Below are 26,542 nucleotides of genomic sequence, written 5' to 3'. Positions count from 1 at the left end.
TTGCCAACATGATTTGTCAATGATGCCCACGGATGTATGCATGCTGCCAGCATCCAAGATGCGCCTGGCCATTCTGACCAGCCTGATAAATGCCAAGAAACTCAATCTATAACAGGTCCGATGTGGTTCTATTAGATCTATAACTTGTCTTTCTCACTTATTCACCCAAATTATCAAAATCCTTAAACCTTACTTGACTTCATGAAAATCGCGTAGAAAGGCGATATTTTAAAGAGCGAGAGTGAGTGGGTACGGCAGAGAGAGAGAGAGGGAGAGTGAGAGCGGTTGATTTTTCATTGTGCTAGTTGGAGTCCCTAAATAAAGCCTTTTATCTAAATCGAAACAATTGCTTGCGGTAAACTTTTAGCTAAGCTGTATGCGATATGTTTTTCCCACGATGCGCAAAGCTAACAGTAGCTGCAAACGCTGCTGGAAACTGTCAAGCTAATCAGACGTGGCACTCGTTCCGACAAGATCACTGCCAAAGAGATTCGGCTAGGCTTGGGCAACATGTAAATATGCATAAGGCACAATCGGCAGCAGCAGCAACAATAAGCAGCGGGATTTGAAGCTGCAACATCAGCATGAGCCTGTTGATAATGTGTCGCTGTTGCAGACTTTGCTACCAAATAAGCTGAACGACAACAATACCAACAACATGGGCAACATGGGCAACATGGGCAACAGCATACGTAAAGTTTGGTACGATGTTTCAGATTTTGCCGCCAATGTTGCTGTTGGGAGTTGCAGTTGCGTCTATGTAAAACTTCTAGCCAATTAACTTGGCGACTGGCGTGCTGGCAGACGACGCCGATGCCGAATGCCGAATGCTGAACCGCAACCGCTGCCGGTGCCTTATGATTAGAATCGTCGACAGGAGGCCGCCAAACGGGCACGGCAGCAACAGCAAACAGCAGCAACAACAGCAGCAGCAGCAGCCGCGGCAGCAGCAGCAACAACTAACCAAAGCTAATGAACCATGTTGCCGCTGATGAACCCGAGCTGATTAATGATGCCTGGCTAGCTGGCTGGCTGGCAAAGGGAACTTGCATACAACTGTGCAATTGCGAGTTTGGAATTGAGGCTCTGGTGCTTGGTGCCTGGTGCTTGCTGCTCGAGGGCAGCTAACAACTTAACTAGCTTGGATGGTGGGCTTAGGGTTGTGGCCAAAACGCAAGCAGCATACTGAAAACAGAAGAAACAAAAACAACAGCAACAACAACTGTGCAGACGGCACTACAATTTTTGGCCAGCTAAAGAAGCTGACAAAAGTTGCCCATTGGCCAAACAAAGGCTGCGCCGGCGCACCTGAGAATGTTGATAGCCCCCATGGAGCCCAAGGCCCAGAGACTCAAACTGAAACTCAAACTAAAACAGCGCAGCTCTCAAGTCCAAGTGCAAGCCGTTTTTTATGCCACTCAAGCGACGACAAGGCGACCAAAACAAGCAACAGCCAGAGCCTGGTACTGAACCTGAACTCTGAACAACTGCCAACTGGGACTAGGGCTTATAGCTGTAGTTGCTGCTGTTGCTGTGGATGTTGCTGTGAATGTTGCTGCTGGAGCGGGCCGTGGCTCGTTTGCGGGCCCTTTATCACATGCGCACATCATTTACTGGACGCAGCTCGCGCACTTTAGCAATTGTTGCTTTTAAAGTGTTTGCGTCGTGACAAAATCAATGTTGCTGCCCCGACGACGCGGCAGTCGGAGCCGCCTGACAGCCGCTTGGACAGTGATTCATGGTTTATTAAGCGCATTATGCCGCAGGATACTTTGAAGTTGCCAGCGACAACAACTGGCAGCAACAGCATCAGCAGCAGCAGCAGCAGCAGCAGTTGCACGTGTTTGTTGCCCTTTAAAATGGGCAGCCGCATTGCCTTTGGCATTGGCAATGAACACTTGGTGCCGGGTCTAGAGTGCACGTTCTGTGGCCGCCTCTGCACATCAGCAATTGATTACTTAACATGTTTTATGCGTACGGCAAGTTATGTGGCGACTGGCGCGTTAATTTGTGCCTGGCCTGCTCTGGCCTTGGCTGCCTCTTCACAGTCTGCAACCGACTGGCTGTCCCGCTGCCTCTCTGCCCCTCAGCTGCGTGGCAGCCAAACAAATTGCTGCTCGGCAGGCGCTGGGCCGTAAATCAGCGCACAAGTCAAAACACATCAACATCAGCATCGACAGCAGCAGCAGCAGCAGCAGCCGATGCAATAACAGCAACAAGCCCATCAACAGCTTCCCAGGCTAGACACAGGCTGCAGCCAATGCAAACAGCAACAACTCCCACATGGGCAGCTTCAAAATGGGCGTGTCAAATGCGCCTCAAAGCATAAGTCAGCTGCACACAGACACACTTCCACTTAAGTTTGTTTTTGTGGCCGTCTACGCGGCGTATGCGCAACGTTTGCATGTGCAAACGGAATTAATTATGGCAAATGCAGCGTTCAGCTAACAAATTCTCGCATATTGCCAAGATATCCACATCCGAAATCTGAGTGTGCTGCATGAGAATGAGATGAATTGCCAGCCAGAGATGCTGGCGCGCGATAAAAAACGCGCCGAAAACGCGTCGGCTGCCTTGCTGTTGATTTATGCAATATAATCTGTGAGCCTACCCTGTAACTAAGTGTAAAGAGGCTAGCTGTGCTTATGCAGCAGGCTTAAGCTGGTTTAAGTTGAGCTCTTTTCAAATGCTGTGGCATAGCTAATATAATTTAAATTGATATTTTCAGGCACCCCTCAAGGCCTTAATTTTAGCACTAAGAAGATCTTCTAGTCTTATTTAACTCAAACTGTGAGCCGAACCGACGATAAATTTCTTTTAGATTTATTTTCATATTCTTGCAGCATGTCTCCAGAAAGTCTTTTATGAATTTTTATATAAAATAATGCTATTAAATATATGTTTTTAGGGTATTTTCTGGTTAAGCATTTAATCGAGCAGCTTGCGATTGCATTACGTATGCCGAAAATATGCAAATTGGCAATTTGAAGTGTGAACGCCGCCAGTGGCAACAGCAACAAGCAGCAGCAGCAACAACATGCAGCAGCAGCAACAGCAACATGCAGCAGCTCGATGCAACTGCGACTTTCTGTGAATTATGCCAAAGAATTGGCATCGGCATCGGCGTCGGCGTTGGCGTCGGCTGCACTTGTCATTAGAATGCAATCGAAGCGTCAGAAATAAATTACAAAACCGTGTAAAGTGCAAACTGGACTCACAGTTTTGTATTTACCTTTATTTTTACTATTTTATTTATTTTTTTGACGTTTCGTTGGGGCTCTGTAATCGCATTTATGGCCACATAAATCTTAGCTAAAATTTGCCGTTGCCTAACAAAGTTGTCGTTGTTGTTATTTCTCGTTGTTGTTGTTGTTGCTGTTGTTGTTGTTGTTGTGCCTGGCAATGGATATATATGTATATATTTTTATCAATTGAGCCGCTCTTAAAGTGAAACTGGTCCACAAGCAGCGCAGAGCTTTGATTTATTTACGTGCTCTCCACGTCCGACTCTGGGCCGCGATAACATAGCGCGCTTTCACGCATTTTTAATGCCTCCACTTGGATTGGTTGTACTTGTAATTTGGTATCCACTCGGGTATCCAATGTCCAGTATCCAGTATCCAGTTCGATCTGCAGATATGTCGTGTGCAAATGTGCAGCTTGTTAATTGAATTGCGCGCGCGCATAAAGAAATATGCTAAGCATGCCCAGTTGAGACGCCCAGTTTTTCTTTCTTTACCAAACGGTGGGCGTCTGTCATTGAGCAGCAGCTGACAGCTAGCAGGTGGCAGGTGCAGGTCGCATACACATGATTAGTCAGTGTGCAAGTCGCTGGCTTCATGTTAATCCGATCAAGATATCATGACATAAACATTCCCATTACATCAGCGGGCAGCATTTCAGCAAAGCGATCTGTTATGGCTCATTATGTTAAGTTGGTGACATACCGAGATCAAGCTATAAATAGGCCGATTAATGCAACATGAAGGGAAAATTGCAATAATGTGGAAATGGAGAAATTCACATTTTACATCATAAGCACATTTTAGTAAATCGCCAACACACTTTTGTAACACTTCACTTACTATCAAAGCATGAAGACTTTCGCGTTCTACTCAAATTAATGAAAATCGCGAAGAGGAGCAGCATTTAAAAGCTCTCTTTGTTACCCATTTCGCATTTAGCCACACTTCATCAAGAAACCGTCAATACTAAAAAAAGAATTGATATGCAACAGACACAAAACCCTTATTAATACTATTTATTTAATCTATATGGGTTGGAATCAACTACTTAAGTGATTGTGCTTAAATTTCCAATTTCTATAGTCATTTCAATACGTCTTATCCGCTCTGGCGGCTGCACTTCATCCACCTTCCGTATCAAGCGTCTATTTATATGCTATCTAATGTACAAGCCCATGCAAAATCCAATCACGGCAACATTTAGTCATTCCAAATGCTACATAAACTGACAGTCTATTTGTTTTATGTCAAGCCTCAGCTTCAGTTTGGGGCTGAGCCCCCTGCATATGGCCAGCAATCGCAGTTGCAGTTGCAGTTGCTGCTGCTGGCAGCAGCAGCTTAGTGGCTGTGATTGCGGGCAGCAGCCAGCAACAGTTGCTGCTGTCGTTGACACGCCTGCAATTGCGCTGATATGAATCACACACGGGCTGGCAAAAGCCGGGCGAGTGAACGAACTGAGTGAGTAGCATTATCTAGATAAATAATTATTCAACTTAAATCGAAATCGTAATGAATTTTTCGTTATATGCGATTTTGCGGGAGTGTCAAACTGACGGCAATACGCGTTCATTGTCAGTGCTTCGTTAGCAATATCGTCGGCTGGGCTGCGATTGGATTGGCCTGGTATGGCCTGGCCTGGACTGAGCCGAGTTGGCAACATGTTGCTGCCACCGCATGTTGCTGCCTTAATTGGACAGCGATACAAATCGCAACTGCTGCAACTGCGTCTGGGCCTGGGTTTGGGTCTGGGCAGCAATGGGCCGCGACCACGCCCAGTCAAAACACCTGCAACCGTTTACACGTCGAATCCAGTAAGAGCTGATGGCAATTTGTCAAAATTTTCCCGGCTCACTGGCTCTGACTTGCAATTATCCTTATTAGTACCGTGGCCGTGGCATAAAACATTTGTTGCCAAAGGGCTTTTACCCGATTTCGTTGGGATTTTGGGCAGCGCTTAGCGCTTGTTTGCACTGATAAATGCGCAGCGACGGGCAACACCTCTAAATGCTGCTGCACCGAATCGCGCCTAATTACATGGACACGGCAACGAGTCGCAGTCGCTGTCTTTCTCTTCCAGGAACACCAATTTCACACCAATTGTATGCTGCTGCCCAGCTGAAACTCAGCACCAGCCCCTGATGTTTTGAAGCTCAATGTTGCCGCCGTGAATGTTACTGCTGCGCGGGCAAAATGTTCTTTTCACTTGTTTGTGGCAAGGGGCCTATCATTAGCTTCAGACTTGGACATGTGCGATCTGATTCAAAGTGTGCGCTCATCAATAGCTCTTTGCAACAATTATGGAACACGGTCCGAATGTTTGTCTGTTCGTCTGTCTGTCTGGGTTGTGTGTCCATGTCTGCATTGTGGCGCATTTATGGCGCCGCATACGTCGGCAATTAAACAATTCGCTTGGCAGCAACAGCAGCAACAACAACAATGCGCCTGTTGGCCAAATTAAGAGTCTGCCCGCCGCCTGACCATAGTTGGTCAATGGAATCGAAACAAGTTGTAAGCGATAAGAACGTTGCCATTGTTCACATTATTGTTGCTGCTGCTGCTGCTGCTGTTGCTGTTGTTGTTAGCATTGTTGTCGTCGCTCGCCGGTTGACTTTGGCCGCGCTTTGTAATTATGGACATTATTGCTGGCTACTACATACATTTACATGCTGTAGCGCCTGCAGCTCGGTTAATAATCAAAGAGGCGGTGCCACATTCGCACAGCTACCGAAAAATCCAATTCATAACAGCAACAACAAGCAACAGCAGCAACCACCAGCAACAGCAATGAACAAACTGCAGCAACAATAACAAAACAAGATGTTTTACATTGTATGCGAAAAATCAACAGATTGTTGACACCTGTGCAAAAAATTATGCCAGCTCCAAATTATAGTCAATTCGCATTGCTTACTCGTTCATTGGGCGGGTTTAATATGCCTTGACACTTGTCAGGGAATGTAAGAGCAAAACTAATTGAACAGTCTTTTAGAGAGGTTTAAAGGTAAGCTTATTGATCAATTTTACAGCTAATCGAAAGCGTCTACATAATATCTATATGGCATAATCTGTAAGATATCATAGACAGTTAATGGGTCTATAGATTGTAAGGTATTTGGCCTGCCAGTTATTGCTTAATGGAATTCTTTTGATTTCTGTTTTCTGTTACTTCTAAGAAATGCTGTGAATTTTGTTAATTATACGGCTTTATAGGGCCAATCAAATTTCAAAATTCTGGTCGATTTTTTAGGCACGCTCACTTTTAAAGGTAATCAACGACAATTGTACCTATTTTTTTTTGGAAAGCACTTCATTCAGAATTCTCGAAAACTGGCCAATTCAAGAAGTTGGTTTTACCCGCTTCATGGCTTAGATTCAGAGACTTTGCTTATAAGAAAAGGGTAAACGGCTTCCACTCCTGCTTACCCGCCACATCCTTTTGCCCTACCTCCACTTTTCGCCTCCATTCTCCGCTTTCTATTCGCCAGCATCCTATTGCTTCTTATCTGCCTCATCGCGATTCCCTTTTCGCCGCCTTCTCACATGCACCCGGATCATCTCCTGCTTCCGTCCGCCCTTTCCTCCTGCTTCCCATCTACCTCCTTTTTCTGCTTTATAGAAGCATCCACCTGCTCCACCTACACCTCCTCCTGCCTGTCATCTCCTCCCTTCTCCTGCTCCACCTCTTCTTCTCTCTTCGCATTCTCCTTTCCTACTACTGGCTTATGTATTGTATAATGGAAGCTCAACGAATATGTTAATTGCGCTCTGAAATAAATACTTCAGATATTTTTATTACCGTTGAGCTTCGTGTTGCCAGGCTTTCCTTAGCGGTTTCTATTATATTCAGTTTATAAAGTTTCTATGCTGTCAAATACTTCAGCATGGCTGCCGCAGCTACAGCTTGGCGCTGGTATTTGTAGGAGTCTTTGTCTATTAACTCGGTGTTGGGTCTATTCCATGCGCCCCTCTTGCTATGCCATCATCTGTGATTTATGCGCCCAAACAAACGGCAACTCCGAGGCACAACAGCAGCAGCAGCAGCAGCAGCAGCAACATCCAGCACAATGCTTGGTGGTTGGCCCCGCAGCTAATTAATTTGCCATTTGTGTCCCATTAGCGTAATTGTCTGTCAGTTAAAACTCGCCATGTGCCCCCTTTGACTTTATAAACGGCCAGCGACGATGGCGACGGCGACGACGATGACAACGTGGCCAGCTAGCCAGGCTGACCAGCGCCGAGCTGCCGGACGAGCGAATGGACAACCTTTGCTTGCATTTTATGTGTCACCCATTGTTGTTGTTGTTGTTGTCGCTGATAATTTGCATAGTATGCTAAACACAAGGCGACTTTTATGTGACGCGCAGCGCATTTAATTTGAATTTGTTGTCAGTTGGCGCCTTTAAATTAACTGGGGCGTGGCCGCGTCCCACCTAAGTGGCCAGCAATTGCATTTGAAATGGCGCCCATCAGTCTATGGAACACCTGCAAGCATAGCCCACGCAGCCAACAGTCAACAGCCCCCACCTCCTGCCCATCCTGTACAGAGATTTGCCCGGGCAATGCCATAAATGAGCCCAAGCAGAACATTTTACGAGTAACTGCAGCTGCACAGCAATGCTTGAAGCTTACATGGATGCAGGCACAAGAGTCTGCCGAGTCTGGGTCTGGAACTGAAGCCAACGGCAGACGTCAGCGGGCGTTGGGCGGCTTGCCGGCTTGTCGGCTCGTTTGCCATATATGAAGCGAGCGACGTTGTTGACGTGGTTGCTGTCTGAGCATTCGGCTTAGATTGCTGGCGCAGATGTCGCCTGAAACAGGCTCGCGATGCACGAACCCTTTGCGGGCTGAGGGGGGCGGGCATAGCCCACGCACTTGTCTAGGCAGCGATTCCAGCTGTATGCCAGCCGCAAAGGCAAACAAAAGCCACTGCAAACTCAATTTGCGAGCGAATAGAAACAACAACAGCAGCAGCAACTTGCAACAATGTTGCGCATGCGTGGGCGTCGGGTGGCGGGAGTTGTTCCCAAGTCAAATCCCACTGCGGTTTTTGGTTGCAACTTTTTGCAGTCGTTGCCGCAGGAAAACTTCTACCCGATTATATTCTCTTCAATCTTCAGTTCACCTGGTTATATAATGCCCATTCCATACCAACGGCACTTAAACGTTTTACGTTATAATCTTTATGGCCTCGCCATGGGTTGCAGCTCCAGCTCCAGCTTGGAGTGCGGCCCCCCTGCTGCTGCGGCTGCTGCAAGTGGCAGTCCACGGGCCGCTGCCCTTTGGCTCATTAAAGTTTCGCCTTTTTTGGGGCGCTATCTTATCATAAAAATGCAGTTGCTTCAACACCTGCAGCCGCATCAAACACACATTTGCACTCTGCTGCAATTTGGTGCCGCGACGGGGCACCACAAATTTCAATCAGCCATAATAAACTGTAAAATATTTTCGGCATTTTTGGCCATCAAAAAAAATTCGTAACACGAAACAAAAAAAAGCGAATCGCTCCAGACTTGGCTTGGGCGTACAGAATGAAGGATCAAATGAGAATTTTAAAAATGGGCTTAACATTTTTGTAAAAGATTATATTATCTTCAGAGAAGTGAATATAATATTAACTAAGAGTAATGCTTGGCATAATAGAAATAAAATAAATTGTAAATATTGTTTTTAGAAAACATCTGTCAAGCTTAACAGCAAACTCTTAACATGAGCTCTTTGCTCTTTGTTATTTAAAAATTAAAGGGGCTTCTGTTTTAAGACCTTAATGTTTTTTTTTTCGGAAAATTCATTTTAACTGCATGTTAAGCAGCTTTGCTTGGCCAAGAAATTCAATTAAGAAACTGTCTCAGCCTTTGACATAACTTAGAGGCCGATTACCTTTTGGGCCGCTACAAATCAACGCAACTGCCGCCTACGAGAGAGATCCGGCTGTCTGTTGTCTTGGTCTGGACCCCAGCAGGGTGTGGCGCCAGGGACAGTACAGGACATGGCCATTGGCCATTGCCAAGTGGAAGCGCATGCGCAGCGGGTTTTATGCATTTTAATGCCGCGTCACAAGGCCTGGACTTGGATCTGGACCTGAAGCTGGGCCCAAGCCCAGGCCCAGGCCCAGCCTGAGCCTGTCGATCGTTGTTTATGTTGGTGTTATTTTCATTGCAAACAAATGATGAGGAACACGCAAACGCACTCAAACTCTGGCCATATCGTGGCTGCAGGCGGACTGAAACCGAAATTGAAATCACAATAACTTGGATGAAGGTAAAGACAGGAGACAGCAGCGTGCAACGACATAACATTAACTGGCCCGTAAAAATTTACTAAAAATTATGGTTGATTTTAAAGTGGAGAAAGAAATGTATTTCATGAGCTTAAATTGGAGAAGAAGAAGCTTAAATTAAAGCAAATAAATAAACAAATAAGAAATTGATTGAACAGATGTTTCTTTGCAATTATTTCAATTTAAATAAAGTGTCAATGAAGTTCAATATATTTAAATTAAAGCTTTTGTGGCTGACCCAATTCCAATGTATTAATAAATTTGGACCCAGCTATTGCAATTTAACCATGTCTGGCACATGTCAATTGCGGTTAGAGATCAAATATAGCCCGCAATTTGTATATGAAAATATTCACGACTTGCAATTAAAATTTTTAAAAATATATGAAAAAGTCAGAATTGAACCTTCATAAATGCCTAAAAGCAAAGCATGAAAGCGTGCAAGGCTTTGTTGAATTCATGAGAATCGCGTGGTAAGGCAATAGCTCTAAACACTTTATTCTCTCATATGCAGCACAGTACCATTACCGAGCTTCCATTTTATCAATTCTTATTTAATAAATTAAAAGCTATAAGTATAAAAAACACAATGCAAATTGTGCATGTCTTGTAATGCGAGTAACTCGAGCTACTGTTTTATAATAAAACTTTTTTTAAACATTTTTTAAGCAGCTGACACCGGCAAATACTTTTGCACAAGGTGCGAATTGAAGCTTAGAAAGCAGTAGCTCAGGTTACGTGCACCATCAGCGATGGCAGCTGCCTGATGGCTCAATCAGCTCCGGTTACCTGGAAGAAATTGGTCGTAAGCGAAAGAAAGTCGCTTTGATATAAGGAATAAAATGAAAAAAGAAACGTTAGCTACGATTAACAAATTAGCAAAAGCCCAGGACGAGCCGGCACAGACCAATTAAAAACTCATTAGGCAACAGGCCAGCCCCAGAGGGCAGAGCAGGGGTATTGGGGCGAGTGGGATTGGGAGGGTGTAGATGTATTCAGATGCCGCTTTAATTGCCGGTTCGCCATGACCAAAATATCCGGCGGGCACAGAGCACAACAAAATCACTTTCAGCACGTGCAGTGGCCCAAAATGATGGGCACTTGCATTAAACGAAATCGTTTAGCTCCGGACTTAAGACGGGGCTTAAGTTGGAGCAGAGGCAGGGGGCAGCGAGGGTATATCTGAGGCAGCGATTCGACTGACTGGCCGTGCAATTAAAGCGCCAACTGACTGCCGAGAGGCCGAGTCCATGTCCAAAATGTGTTCAATTTAAATTAACGATCAGCGCAAAATCACAAACGGCAGTCGGCTTCGGCATTGGCTAGGGACAGGAGGAGTCCGGAGGAGGAGTGTGTGTGCGGCAACGTGATTGAGAGAGAGGTGAAACGGCAGCATGCAACATGCAACCGATTTCGAGGTTTTCAGCTCCAGATGCGATGCAATTAAGCAAAAGTTTTATTTAAATTGCTGGCGCTGGCGAGTCCAACCAAATTTGGCTTGTAAGAGTCCTGCTACAGGAGCTGTAAAGGAGGGGCGGGCGGGGTGGCCAGAGGGATAAAGCTGGAAAAGATGTGACGGGTAAGGGAGAGAGGAGGTTGCTCTCAGTTGGTGCCTCACATGTGTTTGCTAATTTCTGCGTGCAATTCGAACATTAATTAAATTCAACATTTTAGCTATAAATTGTTTGCTTAATTGCCATTTAGGCGTTGCGCTCAAAAGCTGAGAGAAAGGGAGAGAGAGAGTGAGAGACAGAGAGAGAGAGAGAGAGATTGTCGGCATGTTCTCAATGCAAACAGTTGGCAAGTCATTCTCGTGGCGAGCCATAAATAAATTAAAAGTCCGCTGCAAAATGACAGCAACAACAGGAGTTGCTGCTGCCTGGAAAACGAAGACGAAGACAACGTCAATTCAGAACAAGAGCAACATCAGCAATAGCAATAGCAGCAGCAGCAGCAGCAGCAGCATCAACTGCTTATACATATTATTAATGATGGCGGAAGCGAATGCGGCGCTTTTGATAATGTGTCCTTGTTGTTGCTGCTGCTGCTGTTGCTGCTGGTTGTCCAAAATGTTGAAGTTTGCTGTTGCAATGTCTATGCCATGACAAACGCAATGGCATTGACAGTGTTGCAGCTGCAACTGCAATAGCAACATTTACATTTGAATGCTGCTGATGAGCCGCCACAAGCGCAGCCATTATCAAGTGCACGGCCGAGGGGCAGCTGGGCAGCTGTGGCGCCACGGGCGACGCATAACTTGGCACCAAGCTGGCAAATCGCTTTTCACTACCAAATAGAGCCCCGACTGGCTGCCCAAAATACACACAACAAAGCAAAACCAAATCGTGAACACCGAGATCAGCATTCGGTTCAGTTCAGCTGCGTGGTCCGTGTAAGACAAAACTGCAGCCTGTTGCAGTTGTTGCAGCTCCAATTCTCTTTTGCATGTTGTTCATTTTCAATGGCGCCAAATCTTAGCCGTGCGCAGACGCAACTAAATCCTTGGCTTTGCTTGTTGAATATGTTTTGCCAGCCATTTAGGCCACAGGCTGGCAGCCAGATACGAGTTATAGACAACCAGATAAGCCACAATAGTGCGCCGCGTGACTAGCCTGCCGGCCCGAGGGTGTGCAAGTGGAGGTGCCTTCTCGGCCACAAAGCAAAAGATACGCAGCTACACAATTTGTGCAGCTAGTGTATCAAAGTGAAATTTGGAGCAAAACAAAGTTTAAGAATGAAATTTATATGCTGTTTTGACTAGTTTTAGTTGTAAATGAAAATCTTAAATTTAATTATCGTTGACATTTATTGCAAGCAAATTGATTTCAATTTGATTAGCTCAGCGACATTCCTGGCCTCGTTTAATACTTATAAAAATCCCGCTCTGCTTCAGTTATTAGTTAACTTATGCGACTTGATGAATGTGCAGCTATGCGCAATGCCACACAGAAATCAGAAATCAGAAATCAGTTTAATTACTCAATTTCATTTAATTAAACATTTAAGTGGTAATTACATAAGCCATTTAGCACATTTAATGCGTCTACTTTGGCCAGCCTCAATCTCTCTGGCAGCTGCAATCCGAGCAGCTAGCTCTTTGGCTTTGGCATTTGCTACATAATTAAAAGTCTAGATTCTAATTACTCGCTCGACCGCCAGCCGGCAGTTGGTGCTGGTGCTGGTGCTGCTGCATTGTGCCAGTAGCCATTTAAAGGTGCATTCATTTATGCAAATGCCACAACAAATCGCAGTTGCAGTCCCCAAGTTCCCAAGTCTCTGTCGCAGGGTGTGCAAATGACAAACGACTTGAACTTGTGACTGTAGGCCAAAAAATAAGCCAAGCAAAAACTTAATATCTTCACAATGCCAACGATTTAATACACTTGCCGAATAACTATTTTTTCTTATTATATTATATGACTTAACATATTCAACTGGGCTAATCCCTGCACAAATTGACTATTTGTGCACATATTAGAAATATGTGCCTTGCGACAAAGTCATGGTATCCAAGGTGTTAGTGTATTCAAAATGAAATCGCAATTTTTTAATAAAGTTTGTCGGTTTGTCTGTCGCTTAACTCATAAATTCTGCGTCTTAAGTGCTCGCATATGCACACACACACACACACACACACGCTGCGAGGGGTCTGAAGGTGAACCGCACGCAGCGTCGAGTTTGTGCCTTAAGTCTTTCGTTACGTTTTGGCACTTTTGGGTGCGTGCGCATTTGCATTGCAATTTTTTAATTGATATTTAATTGCACACACACACACACACACACTCACACACACAGAGAGGGCCGTGCACATGCGTAGCTGGCCGTAATTTTTTATGTGCTCGCCAAGTGTTTATGAATAGACTCATATTCATATTAACCTTTAGCTTTTATTTTATTGATTTTAAATGCGCGCAGCTGCAAATTGCTTGAGTTTATTATTTACTTTTGATTTTTAGCACAAGTTTACGTCAATCGGAAATTATAGTTAAATTTAATTATTTACTCTCGATTGTTGGCGCACTTTGATGTCAATTTTTTACGACAAGTTTTTTATAGCACATTATCATAAAAGATATTAAAGTTCTACACAATTATTGGCACACATAAAGAAAAGCCTGCTGCCAGCTGGCGCGGACAGAGTTTTTTTTTTTCAACGCAGTTGCTGACAAGTGGCCCATTTCAAGTTTGTCTCCTTTGTTCCTGCGTGGCTGTAATCCTTGCTGCCACTTGCTGCCAGCTCATCTAACACTTTTCAAGCTCAATTGAAGTTCTCACGTTCGCATTTGTTTGGCTAATTTCGAATTGTTCATTTCTTCTTTTCGTTTTATTTTTTTTTTTTTTTGTGGGGTTCTTTTGAAACAGGAAACGCATTCAAATGTCTTTTGTTGTCCGAGTTGTTTTGTCGATAATTGTGTGGGAATGGAAAAGAAAAATTCAATGGCGTTGGCGACAGCTCCGAGCAGCCACCAGCTGGAACCAACTGAGTCCAAGTCGCAATCCTCTAATTGCGACTAACAGCTCCAAATTTGTCTTGTCCGCTGTGGGCGCTCAATTGGTCTTTGGAAAGGTTCAATGGATTTCAATTTGCGGCAATTGCCAGCGTTTAGAGCGTCGAAGCCTGGCTTGGCAGGCCAAAAAAACCCGGGACAGCAAGATTGTGCAAGGGCAATTTTATAGTCCAGCATTGACTGATTGATTTTAGCGTATAATTATGTGTGTAGGAAGATTGTAATCCAAAAAAAGTCAAAGCTTAAACATTTAATACTGTGTAGATCAGCTGTAAGCCTCATTGGGTATATATGCTAACAAGAATTCTAATTAATTCATTACAATAAATATAGCTTTATGCTAAAGTATAATTAACTTAGGACCCAACTATTGCATTCAACCATATTTGGTAGATGCCAATTTTAGTTGGAGTTCACATCTAGCCAATATCTTGTTTATGAAAACATTTACGAGTTTTAATATTTTCAGTACAACTGGCATTTGTTTACTCAAAACTAAATAAATATATGAAGCTTAAACTCGCAAGGCGAGTTCAAAATATTCAATAAATATTTTATGAAATAAGCTCTAGAAAAAGGTCGTAAATTTGGACATTTTAAATAACCCATTTATTCCCAATAAGTACAACAGAATGAGATTCTATGCAGACTAAACTTTCAGAGTCGAGGATTTGACAGCCAAGTCAGATCAGGATATCTTCCAGGCACTCCCCTTAAGCTTACTTACCCCTTACTCTCATCTTAAACTTTTGGAGTTATTTCATCTTTTCAATTATACTTATTATAAATATTGATTATTTCCTAGAATATCAAAATAATATTTAGAAATTGTATTTATGCGATTTTCAAAGATAGCTTTGCTTGAAATTGCATGAAAGGTCAAAATAAATAAAACGCAAACTAAGCACAACAACTGAAAACTGTATTTTTTTCCCATGACCTCGAAAGCCAGTGCCCAGTTCCCAGTGCCCATTTGGCAGTCAGGTTTGGGCTGGCCGGCCGGCCGGCAGGCAGGCAGGCAGTACATGTAATTTCAGACCTGGCCCGGCCGCAGAAATGCATTCAAATCATACGACGTCGGCGACGACGTGACGTTGAAATTAAATCAACTAGACTAGAGACGCGCCGGCCACGGCTGAGCACAGCACAACGCAGCACAGGCAGCCGGCCAGCCAGTTAGCCAGTTAGCCAGTTGGCCAGTTGGCCTGTTAGCCAGACCACTTGACCAAGAGCAACTGGCGCAAAATGGAGACGAGTTTTAGCGGCAACTCCGACTTAACCCTGGCTGACTAATGCACGACAACGGCCAGACGCCTGTGTGCCCGGTGTAAATTGTTTAACATTTAGGCAGCTTTTAATTTGTAGCCATGGTCTGCTGCCGTTGTTGTTGTTGCTGGCCATCATCGCCGCTGTCGGCGCAATTTGTTTTCATAATGCCCAATATTAATACATGACCGCAGGCGACAATTTTGATTAAAATGCCATTTATATAAAAGTGCTTGGCCGAGCTCTTTAATAAAGTGATCCATGTGCTGCGTTAATCCCTTGAGTGAGTGACTAATTGTGGTCCAAATTGGCAGCCCGGCCCGGGCACGCAACCTAACCGGGCACGTAGGCCTGGCGGGGCAATCTTTCAGCGCGGTTCAAGCTGATTGCCAACTGCACAGAATGCAGACACGTCAGCCGCAAATTGCGGCCACAGGGTTCAGGTTCACCTTGAAGTCAAAGCCAGAGACAGAGCCGGAGCAGCACATCAATAAGGCACGGCCTGCTGCGTACCAGGAGAAAGGCTGCGCAAATCAATAATTGTATTGACTGAACGCCGAAGCAGATCAAAAGGTCGCCACATCATGCAAATAACGCGGCCAAACGCTTCAGCTGTGGCTTAGGCAGAGGATGAGGATGAGCCGGCCCACAGCAGTTGGCCCAGCAGCCATCATAAGTTTGCCGCAGACACAGATTGCAACCGCGGAATGCAGGCACAGACACAGACACAGAAACAGAAACAGAGACTCAGAATGCAGACTTCAGACTTAAGAGTTAAGACTGCAACTTGCTGAAAGGTCAACGCGATCATTTCCGCATGATTACAAATGCAATTCGTTGCTTGTGGCACAGCACAGCGTAGGCTCTATCCATAGCATCTGGGCATGGCACTTGAGTCACCATCAGGCAGACAGACAGACAGACAAACACACACACACACATACACAGACGCGGCCGCTTCGTTCTCGCATGCGTCGCATTGCCGAAGCTCAAGTTTGTGTCTTAAGTCTTTCGTTTTACTTGCGCTCTCAAGTCGAAACGTCGCTGAGTCGCGTCTGCGCTCTCGCGAGCAAGTCTCCACCTGGTCTCTGAGCAGGGGCAACGGCAATGCGCGCATGCGCAGGGGCAATTGGCAGGGGTGTTGAAGGGACAATGCCAGGGGTAATTGAGGGGTGATTAAAGTAGACTTTTGTGTGGATTGCATTGAGGGGTGGCTTTCGACGCGTTATGCTTCTGCTTTGAGGGGTGACACTGAGCTCTCCGCTGGGGTAAATATTTATTAAGGGGCCCAATAAGTCTGAGGGGAGTTGGAAGGAGAGCTGCAGGAGGAAGAGCAACCAAATCTTAAATTCACTTTATGAATATTCGAGAAAAGATGTGTAAAGAGAGTTCAAGTATGAAGTATATATATTATAAGGTAAAGCTATAATAATATGAATATGATAATTGCCTAGCAGAGATTCGATAAGAAGAAGATAATAGATAGTATGTATATATATATATATATATATATATATATATATATATATATAAATTAAAAAAGTAAGGATTCAATAATATAAAGCTATTAAAGCTATCATCATCATAAATGCGACTAAGAATAGATCATATTATAATACTTAATCTTCCACATACCGCAGTGTCCTCTCTACTGTCAAGTCACTTTTTAAGAGATTTCCTCCGCCCCTGTAGCCGAGCCCCGCCTAAATGCTTATGCTGTTGATAAATTGCATCAATGATGATCGATGCTGGGCAGCTTTAAGAGTCAGCTACTTAAAGGGCACTTAAAGACCTTCACTGATGCAGATAGCAGTGAATTATTGCTGCTGCTGCTGCTGCTACTGGCAGTTGTCCACTGTGGGGATGTGCACTGTACCGTCAGTATCGACGGCACGGCTATCGCAATTTCACAATATTTTGCAATGAGCATCTCGCAGATGCGTCTCGCATTGCTGTTGACCAGGCGCAATCGCAGCTCCGATAAGGCAGTGTCAAAATTTAGCAACTGCCGATGCTGCGACGCTGTCAACATATCATTTGTCATTGGTCGCATCGATAGCGACTGGCCAAACGGGTCTTTGTCTATGACAAATGCTGCTGCTGGTTAAAGCTGCCGGAGCTGGTGGATGGAGCTGCTGCCGTAGTCAAGTTATTAATGAAGTTGCCGGGCCGCCGCATGCAAAATGTGGTTGGCGGCAATGCCGCCTTACGGCCAATTAACCCGCTAATTAAATGGCCGCCAGTAGCGGACGCTGCTTCCACCTCTGCTGCGGCTGCTGTGCAGGAAGCACTTGGCGTTTTGTGTTTTATGCGCCGTTATCAGGCCACGACAATCAGCTCGAAAAGCGGAGCACGGCTCATGCATTGCAGTTGCTCTGGACCTGAAAATGCAATTCGACAGTTTCGACTGGGTTTGGCCAAGATGAACGCTGCTCCACTGCCAGCCACTTCATTAGGTCCCAAATTGATGAGTTCAATTAGGCAGCCAGACGCTGGCAGCTGCTGCTTGCCTTCTTGGTCCGCTGTGGTAATTAGCGCAGAGATTTTCAAATTGCCAAAACTTGTCCAGCGCTGCTTGTCAAAGTTATCCTCCGCTCCTGCATTGCTGCGCCCTGCGCCCCAAACAGTAAAAAAAAAAAAAAAAGAGATGTGTGTCAGTTTGGGCAACAGGCATTTTGTTGATGCCCATTCACCTGGCTCTTTTGCCTGCTGCCGCTTGGTTTCACTTTCGCAGCATTGTGAAATCAAATGAATATGAATTCCAATTCCAATTTCAATTCCTTTTTGCAGCTGCCGCACAAAATTTCAGCATTCGTAGAATTCGGAGCAATCCTTTTTATATATGTTTTTTTTTTTTGTTTTTCTTTATTATTATTATTATTTTTTGTTGGTTTTTTTTTTTTTGGCATCCGGACTATTCGGCTGTGCTTAATGAGCCCGTTTTGGAAATGGTATTCTCGTGTTAAAACATTGATTCGATTGGCGCTCTTAAAAGGTGTCGCCGGCCCATAAAATAAAGCCAACCTTTGCCTTTGCCTTGCTACTTTTTTATTTTTGTATTTTAGTATTCCTTCTGACTGGCTGAATTGGCCATAAAAGTTTCGCCCAAAAAATCAAAAGGCGCCGTATCCTTTTTTGTTAATTAACGCATACGTTTTTTTTTTTTTTGGTTGTTGTTGTTTCCCGAGATCTGGCTAAATTTCCAGCTGCTGCCAAATTGTGCGATCAGCTTGTCAACTTTTATGGGGCTTATGCTTTAATTTTAATTGTAATGCCCGTTTAGCAGCAGCAGCAGCAGCAGCCCGACCCAAAATGGTTGCCCAATTCATTAACATACACATACGCAGTGACCCATATACAGGTGTCTGCGTGAGTGTGTGCGAGTGTGTGTGTGTGTCCGTTCAAAAGTTCTGCTCGTTTCCTCTTCGTTTTCAGTTTTCACAGTCCCACGTTGAGCTGTTTCACACAGCTGCCCGTGTGAAAAGCATTTCAACGATTTTCAGAATGCTCCAAATGTGCAACGACTGAGAATTTTCGGCAAATGAAATGCCCGAAAGGTCAGGCTAAACGATACCCTGTACTTGGACAAAAATACACCAATATGCATGTGACAATATAAAGAAATGTATGTTAAAGAAAGCCTCGATTAGCTCAAGCTTATATCCATAAAATGAATGAATCCCATTTTGTGATCCTAGCATACTCTGCTGTGGTTGAGAACTCCTAATAAAAAGATAATACTTCATTGTGAGGTATACCTCACGCCTTTGTGCTGGTAACAATACCTACAAATCGCAGCGCAAGAGTGTTTTTAATAAAGTTCTCATTCTCACATTATTCGTCACGCCGAACGGCCGCGCCTGCGCGCCCACATTCCGTTCCAGAGCGGGCAGCGTGCGTGTTTTTGATTCCCAGTCCCAGTCTCGGTCTCATTAGCGGATGGCCAGCAATTTAACCCCTCCCACCCAACCAGGCTGGCTTGGCCGGCGACAGTTCACATGTCGGCGATGAGCTCACCCTGGCCCTCGATGCCGTTGCGTTCCCAGGCGCGTTCCCAACAACTGCACAAGTTCTCGTGTGATTTTTCGTATCGCTGTGAAGCGACTGCAAATCGTGGGTCCTCGAATCTCACCCTTAATACGCGACTGAAGCGCGGCCTGCACCTGAGCGTGCAACAAAACTGGGGGTTGGTTTGTTGTTGGTGACGCGTGCCGCGTGTGGGAAACGCAATTTGTTATTGTTTATCGCTGGATGTTTATTGTGGCTTGTTTACACAGATTGCAGACAACTTGAGCTGCACTGCGTCCAGCTGGCTAGCTGTGAGCTAGCTGCCAATACAAATTGGAAATTTCTCATTAAGTTTGCAATCAATTCTACAACCTGGTAGCATCGCCATTGACCTCTGGCCAAACGGCCGTTTGGAGCGAAGAAAATGTAGACCCACAATTGCAGTGTGCGGCCAGTTTTATGGCTGCTGATGGGCGCCTTATGAGCGGTTGCGCAGTCGTGCCACAAGGGTTCTACGGACCAGGCCCGGCCATCAAATTGCCCATCATCATTGGCTGCAGTTGAAATGAGTTTGTTGCCTAAGTCTTTCGCTTTTTGGGTTCTGCATTGCATTCCAAATCGCGCATAAAACGAATTTATTTTTATATACGTAATACGTTAAGTTGAGCAAACAACATCATCATCAGTGCAACAGCAGCAACAACACAAACTACAAAAACAGCAACAACAGCAACAACAACAACAACAGCAACAACTTGCGATAAAAGATTTTTGTTTCTTGATTTCGTTGCACCAAAAAAGGCAACGGCAACTCCCATTAAACGTCCCAAAAAGGCAAAAGTTTGCTATCGTTGTTGTTGCTGCTGCATTGTTATTGTTGCTGCTGTTGTTGTTTTTGTTGTTGATGCTGTTGTTGCTGCTGCTGATGTTGTTGTTATTGTTTTCTTTGTTAACTGGCGCCCACCACGTTGAGAGCGAGGCGGCGGCCACCGGCGCAGTCGCTTGTATGCATTTCATTTTGTGGCGCCACGCCCAGGCAACAACTGCCACATGCAACGCCCACCAACCAGCCAGCCAGCCAGCCAGCACCAACAGTCTCTGTGCCATATTCCCAGATTTGTTTAGGCCATTTTGATACGCAGCCCAAGTGCAACCAGCAGCGTCATTAAAGCAGCTGCATTTAATTTCAATGCCCATTTAAGGCTGAAAACTTTGCCATGTGTTGTTGCTGTTGTTGTTCTTGTTGTTGTTGTTGCTGATCTCAAGGGCTCACTTTTCCCCCAAGCACAGAGTCAGCCCCAACCTCAGCCTAGCAGCTGCGCAGCTCAACGCATTTTTTACAACATTTTTGCCGCGACTAGTTGCCGCACCAGCCCAGTCCTAGCCCTAGTCCTAGTCCCAGTTCCAGTCCCAGTCTAAAACACGTGCAACTAGAGAGAAGCTTCGCCCTGTTTTGGCCCCTTGTTCGCCTGCTGCAGTTGTAGCTGTTGTTGTATCAATTAAAGCTGCGCTTGATTTTCACATGCGTAGGACGACAGGTGCAAAATGCTACAACGGCTTAGACCCAGCCCCAGTCCTGCACTGAGACAGCTCTTACAGCTACAACTACAGCACCCAGTCACAGTGATTTGAATTTTTCCATGCGGTTGGGCCAGCAAAATTACAAGTTAACTGGCAAACCAGGCGGCATTAAGACAGGCACAGGTGCAGTGGCAACAGCTGCTCAAATCATTTGCAAACGCGTTAAGTGCATCACCGGATGGGCGGCAGCCCGCTTGAGGAACGGGTGGCCAACACAGCTGCTACATCTACAACACACACACACACACACAGACACACACACGCGCGCGCGCACATATCGCTAATTAAGATTTTTCATTTCGCTTTTTATTAGAGGCCAGGATTTCACAGAAGTTAACGTACAACTTGAAAACTGTGACATCTGCAACAAATTTGTTGACAGCTTAATAAGTTCTTTGGTTTAGAAAATTTTCGTCATGCATTTATAGTCGAAAAGCATTAAGATCATGGACAAGCTTTACAATAAGACTTTTCCTCTTTTATAAAATATTAACAAATAGTTTCAGTTATGCACAATACAAACGGCAGTCAGAGTATGTTTACAAATAGTTATCCACAGTAGAGCGAGATTCGCCGCGATTAACACGTAAATTTCCCATGCAGCCCTCGAATAGGATGTCCGCGATGGCTTTTCGCGCCAGAATACGCTGTGTCGGTGCCATTTCCTCATACTGTATAGCCCAGGATTTGGCAAGTGTTTCGGAGGCTTCGCTTAAAGGTACATTTGACTGCTGGGACCCGGAGCTCTTCATAACAGTCAATGTGGTTGATGTAGAGCTGGCTGGCTCATTGAATTCTGAAGCGCTGGTATCGGCATTATCAGCCTTGACGGCATCATTTGGCACTATTCCCTCGGTATCCATTGCATCCAGCTCATTTTCAAATATTTCGATCTTCGGGCTGAGCAGCAAGCTTTCGGTAAACTCTGCTGCTGTCGTATCGGAGCTGTTTGTTAATTTTGGTAAAGCTGTTATTGTCGAGCCTGTGTCCAATGGATCCATCATAGCCTTCATAAGATGACGGGTCAGTTGGGTAACACACATATAAATCGTAATGTAAACTTACATCGAATCTAAAGTCGGACATTGACTTTCCTTTAACGCCGGGCTTACAGCGCGTTTTCCTGGCTCTACGCTGGAAAGACTCTTGGGTGAGCAGAAAACTCATGTTATCGTAGAACCATAATACGGGCTTGCACAATTCAGAATGCAGTCCCAAATCCTGCTGTCTCCAAATGCGCATCTGTTCTCGTCTATAGTTTGTACGAAAAATGTTGATGCGACGTCCAACATCTGTCTTCGATGCATTTGGCTGAATCACTTTTAACTTATTATGTAGAATATCGTATGATTGGTTCCTTAATTCTTTGTTTCTATAATCCGGATGGCGCACATCCCAAAGCTCCGGCATTTCCTCATAGAGTTTCAAAAACTCGCGCCAAAACTGTCGCTTATTAGCAATGAAACGATCTAGCAACCCTGACATTGCGTGCAGCCAACTTCACGTTATGTGGTATAACAGAGCTCTGTTATTTAACAGAGATTCAAGTTTTGCGCAAACTATAAAGTTTATAATATTAATATGATAAAACACACAGAGCATGTATACTTTGTTTGGAATTTTCCTTATTTACTTACTCCTTAATGTTTTATATACGTATTTTATGTATTTATGCATATATACATGCTTGGACGACCTACTCGTGGCAACGCCAATCACAGACTGACGACGACGGTGGATGTGTGCCTGTGTGAGCGTTGCTTGCTGTCGATTGATTGATTGATTAGTTTCGTGTCTGTGTGTCAAAATGTATGTGTGCGTTACTTTGCTTTCGCGTTTGTTTTCGTGTGTATGTATATTTGTTTGCGTGTAGGTAAAGTCTCCATCAATCAACAGACGTTCGTAAATATGCATTAGTGTGTATATGTACATTGACGCGTACATATGTATTAGGGTACATGTATGATATATGCATATATATTGCACGAATATAAATATATTAAATAATTAACCGAATTATATTTTATATGGAAGGTTTGGTTTTTTGAATTGTTAAGGAAATTCACTTGTCATAACCAATAACACCCTGTGCCGCAAGGCCCAGTCGCCAGTTAAAACACACATATACATACATATGCATATATATATATATATAGTTATGTATGAAGAATGCAAGGCGAGAATGTGTTGGTGAGCAGCAGTTACATGCGGCGCGGAGAGCAGCAGCCCGCCCAGGTTAAGTCTGCAGCTAAGGGCAGACATGCGCACTAGGAAATAAACAAAAGGTTGATTTGAATGGCATTTAATGCCGGCTATGAATTAGCACGCACTAACTTGGCACATCAAACAAACCCAGTTGCACTTAAGTACATCAGGCTAAGCCAGTTGTATATCTTATTGTAATCTTAGCATGCATGAGTAATGTACAATGTTTTTTTTTGCTTATTAATGTACTTATTAAAATCCATATGCATATATACACATCGTATATGTATGTACGTACACATGTATATTTAATCACTGTGCAAATGGAATAACTGCTAATTAACATTTTTATTTTGGCAAATTATTTACCATGTCACCCTGTGTGCGGTAGTTGCGTGCATTGCCACCCACCGCACAGTCACACACACACACACACACACACACACACACGCACACAACGGCGCAGTGAGAGAACGCCAGAGAGTGGCAACCTCGTCGTCGACGGCAACAGCGACGGCCACCAACTAAGGGCAGACATGCGCACTAGGAGACAGCACATATATTTGAACTTATTTTAATGTGGCCCAGGCACACGCACAGTTGCATGAGGAGGAGGAGGAGGAGCTGGCAGACCGACAGACAGACACAATACACATGAGCTGGGCGAAGTGTGTGTTTAGGTGCTACATTTGGTTTGTTGTATTTGGTAAAATTACAATTTATAAATATACAAGTATTCTATGATTGCATCCAATTGCATCTTCGAGATGTGCTACAAGCTAGACATGCTATCCGTACACTTATACTATTCCAGCTCCCGCATGACTTCGTCGGCGCGCGTTATTAATTCAATCAGTCGAGAGTTTTTCTGCGACATGGCAAACTCCTCCAATAGCTTCAGGTACTTGCGCGCCTCGGCGCTGCCGATTATCGATTGACCGCTGCCCGCATTGTTGTTGTCGTCGGGCTGCCGCGGACGCTTTGGCGGCGGCGTCTGTGCTGGCGCCTTGGTTAGCGTGGGCATGGGCGGCAATGTGATCATGGGTATGGCCAGATCTTGGGCTGGACTGCGACTGCGTTTTCGCTGGCGCAGAGCGCGTGTCTGCTCAATGTACTGCTTCTCATCGTCCACATTGGCGGCCAGAATTTCGGCCAACGAGGTAACGCTGGAACGGCCGCCATTCTCGTCATCATCATCCCCCAGGTATTCGCCATCGCTGTCCAGTTCCTCCTTGATGTGCAACGCTGTCTGCTCATCGGCTAGCTTCTCCTTGGCGCTTTCCTCCGTCTGCTGTTGCGCTTCCTGCTGCAGCTCTTCCGGGTCTTTGGGCTCCGTTTTGATCTCCTGCTTAATATCCAATATGGGCGGTGGCATTACCTTCGCTTGCACTGCCGGTCGCTGTGTGATGCTCTGCGCCAGCGTGGCCAGCGGTATGATGGTCATTGTTTGGGCACCGCCAGCCGCTGCACCAGGTGGCAGAATAGGCGTTGCCAGCAGCACCTTTTGCGAGGTGCCCGGCGGCACCTGTGGCAACCGCACCAATTGCGGCAGAGGCTGCAGAACGCGCGCATTGAGCTCGCTGAGCGAGGGCTTTACATCTAGATGCTGATCCACCTCGGGATCGCTGATGTCGCCGCGTCCATCGATATCGACGTCAGCATCATCTTCGTCCACATGACTGCTGCCGCTGATGGTGGCCAAACTGATGTCCTCCTCGTCGTCATCCTCCTCCACAGGGTCAGCTGCAGGTGCTGCAGCTGCTGCTGGCGTGCACTGGGACATGACGTCCTTGGCAATATCATTGATCTGCACCGAATAGCTTTGCGTGTAGCCAATCTTCAGCAGCTTTGTGTCGTTGTGCTGAATGTTGTAGGTGGTGCGGAATTTGTCGCACCACTCCTGATGCGGAAAGAAGTTGGTCAATCCCATCGAGCTCTTGAATTGCAGCGCCATTTTCTGTATCAGACCGTCCGATATGATGAAGTCCTTGTAGTACATCATGCGCCGTATCCAGTCGTATACGGCTTTGCCCAGCATGGACACTCGCACCACCTTCAGCTCCTGCGTCTTGGCATCCTGGCTGCGCCTCGTCCGCTGCTCCCAGGCGCGCAATATCTCATCCTTTTGCTGTACAATGCGCTTTATCTGATCCGGACTGCAATTGAACAGGCGGCCCACGTGCTTGTACACCGGCTGGCGATCGTATTCGCGCAGAGCTGCCACCTTTTCGTTTAGGGCTAACACATTTTTGCGCTTGATGCGATTGTCGAACGCAACCTTCTCAGTTGCAGGTAATGTGGGCGGCTGCTGTGTTGTTGTTGCCGTTGTGTTTGTTGTTGTTGTTGTTGTAGTTGTTGCTGCTGTTGTTGTTTTGCTAGATGTTTCGGGCTTTGGCTCGGCATCGGCTGGCTGCAATGGTGAAATCATGAACAGTGCTGGGAGCGCACAAGCAAAAACAATTGTTTACCTTTTGTTTATCACTGCTTTTTGGAGCCTTTTGCTCCTTTTGCTGCTTGCGTTTGTCGCGCACACGCATTGCTCTAATCACGGTTGTTTTATTCCTTGTAAATTTATTAAAATTACGCCTTGGGCATAACAGAGAAATGTTATTGCTTGCTGTTGTTCTTTGTATTATTGTTTGTTTGTTGCGCTAACTCACCCTGTGCCCTGCGCCAAGTTCCCCTAGCTCTCTCTCTTACACACGACCCTGTTATGCGCACACATACATATAGCACCTGTGCGTGAGTGTGTGTGTGTGTGAGTGCGTACGTGTGCGATGGCTACGATTATGCGCGTTGACAGCAACTAAACGTCGCCCGTTCTTGATTTTTGTTTTTCTTTCTTTTGTCTCTCTTTTTGCGCTTTTAGTGCACTTTTAGTTACATTTTTTTTGCAGTTCACTTTAAATATTTTGTTATTGCTATTACAATGCGCAGCACACGCATACGCACACGTGTGCGATTGCTTTCAATTTTTCCCGACTAGAACAGCGTATATATAAAAATAGCTGCCCACCCGCTGCCAGCGGCTGCCGTTTTCATTCTGGTTTCCTATGTTTCTGTGAGCGCGAATGCGCATTGAGAGCACTTTTCTGCGCCGGCGGAGAGCTTCGTGATAAGCCCAAGCAGCGCGCAACTTTAACTTGTGTGTGTGTGTGTGTGAGTGCGAGAACATCAGATAATGGCAGCGCACACACACACACAGTCACACATTTGTAAGGCCGTTTCACGGAGAGAGGGTTGTTATTTTTTTATTTCACTTCCAACTGCTCTCTTCTTCAACTGCGCATGCGAGAACTTTATAGATGGCAGCACGAACTTCAGATACATTCGACTCAACTTGATTGGGTTTAAAATTTGATCGTAGCGCGGCGCATTTTCGCAAAAAATATGCATATATATCTATTTATGCAAATGCACACTAATCTATAGTTTTCAGACATAATTCATAT

The 26,542-nt window shown here is 45.2% G+C and overlaps 2 protein-coding genes across 2 annotated transcripts; both read right to left on the bottom strand.

The window, feature by feature from the left end:
- Nucleotides 1–21,169: 21,169 nt before the first annotated feature.
- LOC6624299 (uncharacterized) lies at nucleotides 21,170–22,653 on the bottom strand. Its single transcript, XM_002047067.4, has 3 exons — nucleotides 22,523–22,653; nucleotides 21,951–22,444; nucleotides 21,170–21,892 (listed from the first exon to the last, which is right to left on the bottom strand). The coding sequence occupies exons 2-3, from the start codon at nucleotides 22,368–22,370 to the stop codon at nucleotides 21,425–21,427; spliced, it is 888 nt and encodes a 295-aa protein (XP_002047103.1). The 5' UTR covers nucleotides 22,371–22,444; nucleotides 22,523–22,653; the 3' UTR covers nucleotides 21,170–21,424.
- Nucleotides 22,654–23,765: 1,112 nt separating this feature from the next.
- Nucleotides 23,766–26,137, bottom strand: ebd1 (earthbound 1). The gene is made up of 3 exons (XM_002047066.3): nucleotides 25,751–26,137; nucleotides 25,559–25,676; nucleotides 23,766–25,500 (listed from the first exon to the last, which is right to left on the bottom strand). The coding sequence occupies exons 2-3, from the start codon at nucleotides 25,625–25,627 to the stop codon at nucleotides 23,896–23,898; spliced, it is 1,674 nt and encodes a 557-aa protein (XP_002047102.1). The 5' UTR covers nucleotides 25,628–25,676; nucleotides 25,751–26,137; the 3' UTR covers nucleotides 23,766–23,895.
- Nucleotides 26,138–26,542: the final 405 nt, after the last annotated feature.

The sequence above is a fragment of the Drosophila virilis genome, chromosome 3 (genome assembly GCF_030788295.1).
Source record: "Drosophila virilis strain 15010-1051.87 chromosome 3, Dvir_AGI_RSII-ME, whole genome shotgun sequence".
In the NCBI taxonomy this organism is placed as follows: domain Eukaryota; kingdom Metazoa; phylum Arthropoda; class Insecta; order Diptera; family Drosophilidae; genus Drosophila; species Drosophila virilis.
Note: the sequence above shows the minus strand (reverse complement) of the source record. Positions and strands in the feature narration are given on the sequence as shown.

Excerpts from the sequence above, each read along its gene's own strand:
- ebd1 (XM_002047066.3), bottom strand. The coding sequence starts at position 25,627 with ATGCGTGTGCGCGACAAACGCAAGCAGCAAAAGGAGCAAAAGGCTCCA. Across the intron at positions 25,501-25,558 it reads AAAGCAGTGATAAACAAAAG|CCAGCCGATGCCGAGCCAAA; the intron begins GTAAACAATTGT and ends TCACCATTGCAG.
- LOC6624299 (XM_002047067.4), bottom strand. The coding sequence starts at position 22,370 with ATGTCAGGGTTGCTAGATCGTTTCATTGCTAATAAGCGACAGTTTTGG. Across the intron at positions 21,893-21,950 it reads TGTCCGACTTTAGATTCGAT|GCTATGATGGATCCATTGGA; the intron begins GTAAGTTTACAT and ends CATCTTATGAAG.